Source organism: Fukomys damarensis, unplaced genomic scaffold, assembly GCF_012274545.1.
Source record: "Fukomys damarensis isolate Sample0158 unplaced genomic scaffold, DMR_v1.0_HiC HiC_scaffold_22, whole genome shotgun sequence".
Taxonomy (NCBI): Eukaryota; Metazoa; Chordata; class Mammalia; order Rodentia; family Bathyergidae; genus Fukomys; species Fukomys damarensis.
Genome location: NW_022900934.1, coordinates 14,117,442 through 14,124,703, shown reverse-complemented (window position 1 = coordinate 14,124,703; position 7,262 = coordinate 14,117,442). Strand labels below are relative to the sequence as shown.

General features: G+C 47.7%; 2 protein-coding genes across 2 annotated transcripts in view; both read left to right on the top strand.

The window, feature by feature from the left end:
- Mmp9 (matrix metallopeptidase 9) overlaps positions 1-2,313 on the top strand; it is a 7,395-nt gene extending 5,082 nt beyond the window's left edge. Inside the window, exons 12-13 of the mRNA XM_010626205.3 lie at positions 6-109; positions 2,018-2,313. Of these exons, the coding sequence (XP_010624507.1) occupies positions 6-109; positions 2,018-2,136 (223 nt within the window). The 3' untranslated portion in view covers positions 2,137-2,313. The remainder of the gene's footprint in view (positions 1-5; positions 110-2,017) is intronic.
- Positions 2,314-3,288: 975 nt separating this feature from the next.
- Slc12a5 (solute carrier family 12 member 5) overlaps positions 3,289-7,262 on the top strand; it is a 39,833-nt gene continuing 35,859 nt past the window's right edge. Inside the window, exon 1 of the mRNA XM_010626286.1 lies at positions 3,289-3,369. Within this exon, the coding sequence (XP_010624588.1) occupies positions 3,289-3,369 (81 nt within the window). The remainder of the gene's footprint in view (positions 3,370-7,262) is intronic.

Genomic DNA, 7,262 nt, shown 5'->3' with positions numbered 1-7,262 from the left:
TGCAGCTTTGACGTGAAGACGCAGAGGGTGGATTCCCGGAGCGTCACTCCGGTGGACCATATGTTCCCTGGGGTGCCCTTGGACATGTACAACGTCTTCCAGTACCGAGGTGAGGGCTGCAGACGCGGGCGGGGGAGGGTCTTTGTGAGATACCGCCCACGCCAGCCTGCCGTGCCTCTGTGATTGGCCAAATTCCATGCACGCACGAGAAAGCCCTTGGAGATGGAGGCAATGTCCCAGCTCCGCAGGAGAACGAGACCTTCCCCAGGTCGTACAAGGACTCAGGGCCACAGCCAGGACTGGGACCCAGATTTCTGGCCTCCCCAGCTGTAGGCTGCCACAGGGCATGTGGTTTACAAGGAGGCTCATTCTTCATTAGCCGATCTTTATCGAGTGTCTATACTGTGTCAAGCACTGTGCTGCCCCTAGGAATACAGTGAGAAATAAAACAGTGCACAGCTGTGTGTCTTTGGGCAAGTCCTGCTACACTGAACTTCAGTTTCCCCAACTGTAAACTGGAGACGATAGTTATCTTTACTTTCACTGCTTACATCCCATCAGTTGACAAAGTCTGTTGACTCTACCACCAGTCTTCCTTTGAAGCTGTCTCCTTTGCAAACTCCTCTTCAAACAGTCCACTCAGCACTGCATATCTCACACATCTGTTTGTTTGTTTATCGCACTGGGAACTGGACTCAGGGCTATCACAGTGAACTATATTCCCAGCCCTTTGGTTTTATTTATCTCAATAAATTACTAGGTTGCCCAAGCTGGGCTTGAACTTGCACCCTTCCTGTTTGCCAGAGTACTGGGATTACAGATGTACGCCACCAAGTTCATCTCTATCTATCTATCTATCTATCATCTATCTATCATCTATCTATCTATCTATTTGTGGTACTGGGGATTGAATCCAGGACCTTCACACATAACTACATCCCTAGCCCTTTTGTTTATTTTTGTTTTTTTGAGAAAGGGTCTTGCTAGGTCGTCAAGTAAGTTATGACCCTACCTCAGCCTCCCAGACTGCTGGGATGACAGGTGTATGCCACCACGCCTAGGTCCCATCCCTTTAATGTATTCCCTGGGAGTCGGAGAGGTTAGGAGTGCAGGGCAGTGGTCCTGGGAGTGACTCCAAATCCATTCCAAGGTCAGAGAAACTAACCCGACCCATCCTCCCCCTTCCCCTCCTTAACTCTGTGTTCTCATCTGCTCCGGCCACTCCTGTCATTCACTGTGCTCCACCTACACTGCCTGCTTTGAACAGATCACGGTCATTCATAGCTTAGGGCCTTTGTGCCAGTTGCTCCCTTTGTCTGGAAGGGTTTTCCCCCTAAATTGTCACCAGGCTGCCTTTCAGTCATCCTTCAGATCCCAGTGCTAAGGCCACCATTTCAGAAAGACCTTTCTTGAGCATCATTTTCTATTCTCTTATTTGCATTTCTTCCACCTCGGTCTACACTGTCAGAATCGATCTCATTAATTTTCATGTTTGCTTGGTTAATTGTATGTCTTGCCTCACTAGAGTTAGAACCAAAAGAATTGAGATCATGCCTGCATTTTTCTCTGTTGTATTTCTAGTGCCTCTAATGTGCTTGACATATAGGCACTCAGCAGTTTTTTTTTTGTAGTTTTCTGGAGATCAACCCAGGGCCGTGTGCACGTTAGGGGAAAACACTACCTCTGAGCTACACTCCTAGCCCCAGTAAAATTTTTTGAATGAATGCATAGATTTGCTCAATGAATGAATGTTGAATGAAGTGTTCTGAACATTAAGATAGACCATCCATTCATTTGCTGATTCATTCATAAAATGTGTACACAGTACCTACTGTGTGCCAGGTTTCATGCCCTCCAGCATCTCACAGGAAAGTGGGGGAGGTGGACAATCATGTGAACAATTTTGGAAAGACCCAGAAAAGCCAGGAGGAATGATCGTAAAAATCTTACTCCTGTCTCTGTAGATGTATGTGGGAGGGTAGGAATCACCCCTCTCATGTGTGCCTCTCCCCTGCAGAGAAAGCCTACTTCTGCCAGGACCGCTTCTACTGGCGAGTGAGTTTCCGGAACGAAATGAACCAGGTGGACGAGGTGGGCTATGTGACCTATGACATCCTGCAGTGCCCTGAGAACTAGGGCCTCCATCCTGCTTCAACAGTGCCGGGCGGGTCCTGCCGGGGGCCATCCCAAGGGAGAAGGAGCCAGTTTGCCGGATACAGACTGGTGGTCCATTGTGGTGGATGAGAAGAAGTGGAGACGGGCTGGGCCCTCCCTTCACACCTTCCTTTTTTGTCAGGATGTTTCTAATAAACTTAGATTCTCTAACTTTTAGAAGAGGCTTTTATTTGCATATGCATATTCATAGGTATGTATGTAACTGGCAGAACACTTTTATATGCCAGGTGATGTTTTGGGCTCTTCGCAAATATTCATATATTCAGTCCTTCCTTTTAGGAAGGTATTATGTGGTTATTTCTATTTTGAAGACGATGAAATGACTAAGCTTTTTCTTCATCTGTCAACTATTTATTGAGCCTGTACGCGGGGCCAGGCTCTGCGCTGAGCACCGGGGATAGGAATGAATCGGACTATGGTCTGGTGGTCAAGGACCTCTCGGTGGTCCCAGACTTTACAGCACATAATATCATCCTGCTTAAAACCAGCCTCCAGGCTCCGCCCTCAGAGAGACCAACCCAGTTACAAGGGTCACTCTGTGGCTCCTGGGTGTGGGGCCACACTTGAGTTAAAAACAGGTTATCTTGGGCCGTGGATGTAGCTCAGTGGCAGTGCCTGCCTGGCAAGCAGCAAGCACAAGGTGCTGAGTTCGATCCCTGTACTGGAAAAAAAAATCAGGGGATTCTTTGTTGTTGATGGTGTGTGTGTGTGTGTGTGTGTGTGTGTGTGTGTGTGTGTGCATTGTGGTTGAAGTCCGAGAACATTTCCCAGACAAAATGAGCTCTCAAGTGGAACTGACCCAGGAAGGATGAGTGAGAGTGTCTTCCTGTGTAAGTAGGACAATCTCCTTAAAGGGAAGGCTATCAGGAACCACTGACCACTCACTCGTGTGTGCGTGAAAGGACATATACAAGAATACTGATCACAGCATTTTTCACATGGTGAGAAAGTGGGAGCAACTCAGTCCCCCAGAGTGAGGCAGTGGGTGGATAGAGTGTGGACACAGGGCAGTAGCTACCTTGACCAGCACCGTGTGCCAGGCCCTGCTCCATGTCCTTGTGGGTCAAAGCAATCCTCTGGGTCAGGCACTACTATTACCTTACCCAGACCATTATGGTGGTTATCACCAACTCCCTCTTTACAGAGAAGAATCCAAGGCACCGAGAACAACAGCTCACCGGCATCCTACAGCTGGTGAGCGGGGGCTGCAGGATCTGGAAGTGGGCTCTTGATGCAGATGCCGGGAGAAGAGAGGCAGTGAGAGAAGGGGGCAGGGAGAATTTTGGAAAGGTTGAGGAAGGAGAAGAGGCCTGGGCTGGAGGAGAGTGTAGGGAGCACAGATTTGACATCACAAGACAGTGAGTTGGGGTGGGCGAGCAGAGGTGATGAGCTTGGTTTTGGGTCTGCTCATCTTTTGGAACTTTTGGATCATCGCTTTTGGGGTTTAAGGAGGAGTTCAGGGAATCTCCCCGCAAGACTCCTTGGGGAGTCCCTATCTCCCTAACTCCTAGCTCATCTGTCTCTTGCCCTTGGTGGTGATCCACTCTCATCCACATACAAATATCCCATAATGTGCTTCTTTAAAATCCCTCATAAGCTGTGTCTCCCTCTAGATGCCCTTCCCTTGTTCTACCCCCATGCCCATTCACAGGAAACGTCCGCATGTGTGGTCTCTGTGCACTGTCTCCATTTCCTCAACTCCTGTTCTCCCCCTCAACCACTCAACCTGCCTGTCAGCCTACTACACCCCTGGAACCTCTGTCTCTAAGCCACCCATGAGCTCCCGCAGCCAATGCCACAGCCACGCCTCTGCTCACCCTATCCCGTCACCCCACATGTGACAATACTTCACCTGCCCATCCTCCTAAAATGCCTTCCTCACTGGACTCCAGGTCCTCCTCCCTCCTCACTGGTTGAATTGTCTTCTTTCCAACCTCTGAATGATGAAGTCCCCTTGCCCTCCTTACCTTCTGTATACTCACTGCCTGTGATCTCGGCTAGCCCCATAACTTTTTGTTTTGGGGGGTTACTAGGGATTGAACCCCAGGCCTTTCACACTGAGCTACATCCCTGATCCTTTAAAATTTTTATTTTGAGACAGAGTCTCACTAAGTCATTAAATTGCCTAGGTTGGGCTTGAACTTTCAACTCTTGAGTGCTAGGATTACAGGCGTGTGCCACCACACCCAATTCCCATAGCTTTAAATAGCATCTCTCTGCTAAAGACCCCCAATTTTATAATGCCAGCTTTACCCTCTCCTCTGAACTCTGTTATATACTTACCTGCCCACTACATATTGTTGCTTCAGTGATTAATGGGCATCTCACCCTAACATGTCCAAACCCAACTTTTGGGCACCACTTTCCAAACTTGTGTCTCCTTCAGCCCTTGCCATCTTAATAAAAGTATCATCTATCCTCAGTCAAGTTGAAAACCTGATCATCCTAACATCCAGAAACGAATTATTTAAACTTCTTATTCTAGTATAGGGTTTTTCAACTTCAGCATGACTGACATTTGAGGCTGGATACTTCTTTGTTGTGGAATGTAGCAGTATTTGTGTCTTTCTCTAAGAGGCAGCAGAACCCATAGCCAGATGCCAGGCCCATTTGGGGTCTTGTCACAAGTCCCACCATAGGGGCAGGGTGCAGGGAGGGGATGGTGAATTTGTGGTTTGTGGTTGGGCACGCTTGGTGCAAGCTAGATGATACCAGACGTCTTTAGCTACAAGATGTCAGGCTTGCCCCCTCTCTGGTTATGACAACTGAAAATCTTTCTGAGCCAAATAGCCCCTGATGGGTGACATGGCCCTCCGGTGGAGAAACATTATTTTAATATAATAAGCATATAGACAAATGCTCCTACCACAAGTGTATGTTGCAATATATATTTCACAATGCAACTCTGTGTAACCAGCACCTAGACTAGGAACAAAACATTATCAGCACTTTATTTATTTATTTATTTTTATTTTTGTACCAGGGATGGAACTCTGGTCCTTGCTCTTGCAAGGCAGGTGGCGGAACCACTGAGCTAAATTCCAGGCCCTATTCGCACTTTAGAAGACCCCCCAGAGCCCCTTTGCAATTACTTTTCCCCATCAGTCACTACCCTTTTACTTCTAAAATTCAAACAGACTTTGACTATTTTTATGCTGTCTAAATAGTGTTATAAGGTATGTAGTACTCTTGTGTCTGGATTTTTTATATTTTTTATATATTTATGTTATATTTGTGAGATTCATCCATGTGTGTTCTGTAAGTTACAGATTGTTTATTCTTAGCACCATGTAGTGTTTCATTGTGTGAAGTTACCACAGCTTATCTAGTTTATTATTGATACATATTTGGGTGGTTTCCAAATTGGGGCTGCTATGAATAATGCCACTATGAAGATGTTTTTTTTGGAGACAGAGTCTTGTTATATAGTTCAGGATGGGCTTGGGCTCACAGTGTGGCCCAGGTTGGCTTTGAACTCATGATTCTCACAGGCTTCCAGGTGCTGGGATTATGGTGTACGCCACACCTGTGAAAGTGTGTGTGTGTGTGTGTGTGTGTGTGTGTGTGTGTGTGTGTGTGGTGCTGGGGATGGAACTCAGGGCCTCGCACATGCTAGGTAAGGGCTGTACCCTGGAGCCACACTGCAGCCACTATGAAGACTCTTATAAATGTCTTTCAGTGCACACGGGCAGTCACTGCTTTTGAGTGTATACCTAGGATTACAAGTGCTCTATTAAAATCTATGTATAAGTTCATCCAGCTTTCTTAGATGTGACTCAAAGTAGTTCTGCCTATCTACACGCCCACCAGTGATTCTCCTGTACGCACTCCTTTTTTTTTGAGACAGGGTCTCACTATATAGTTGAGACTGACCTGGAACTCACTGTGTAGCCCAGGCTGGTCTTGAACTCACAGCGATCCTCCTGCCTCAGCCTCCTGAGTGCTGAGATTACAGGCATGTGCCACCACATCCGGCTTGTATGCACTCCTTTCACCACATGCCATATCCAACCAGCAGTGGATCCTGCTGGGTCCAGTTCTATAACTTGCCTGGACCACTCCAGGTGTTTATCATCACCTCCCACCTGGGGGTTTGCAGGGGGCTCCTAATTAGATCCACTAAGGAGGTTCCACTTGTGCTTTTCTTTTCTTTTTGGTACTGAGAATTGAACTCAGGACCATGTGCTTGCAAGGCAGGCAGCGGTATTTTTCTTTAGTTGAGTGTTCACCCAACAGCCAGAGTGATTGGTCTTGTTAAAATATAAAGCCAATCACATCATTCCCTTGTTCAAAAAATTCCAGTAGTTTCCCTTGTGGATCCAAAAAAAAAAAAAAAAATCCAAAAGATTCACCAGAGATGTCAAAAGAACATTTGCTCTGCCTCCCACTCTCCTACCTTCTCCTCTGTCACTCACTTCCCCACTCATCTGTTCCAGACACAGTGGCCATCTTGCTTCTTCTTCTTTTTTTTTTTGGTACCAGGGATGGAATTCGGGCCTTTGTGAGGCAGGCGGGGGAATCACTGAGCCAAATCCCCGGACCCTTTTGGCTTCTTGAATAGTGTGAATTCCTGCTCATTCCAAGGCCTTTGCTTTTGCTCTTTCTTCTAACAGCATTTTGCGCCCCAGTTTTTTGCATAGCTAGCCCTTCGCATCAGTAAGGTCTCAACTCAAATAGCGCATCTTCTGGGAGGCTTTCTTAGGCCACTCCTTGAAATAGTTCCTTCTAATCATTACCCCACGGGGCTGTTTTTTTTCTTCTTGACGTATACCACAATCTCAAATGATCTTACCTGTGTGTTTGCTCACCAATACTCCACATGAGAGCCACCGGGTGTTTAGGGTTTAGGGGAGCCCAGCAAAGGTGGGCGCGGCCTGCAGGAGCCACACACTAGGCCCCGGGTGATGAAGGATGACTGTTAGCTGGGTGGGCTTCTCAGGCGCTTGAGTGGAACTGAGGGCCCAGGGCCTGGGAGCACAGTGGCCATGTCTAGGGAGGCTGGGCACGGCGGGCACTAGGACCCTGCGCGATGCGGCACGGCGGGCAGGGGGTGGGGTGGGGGATCCGCTGTTCCTCCTGCCCGGAGC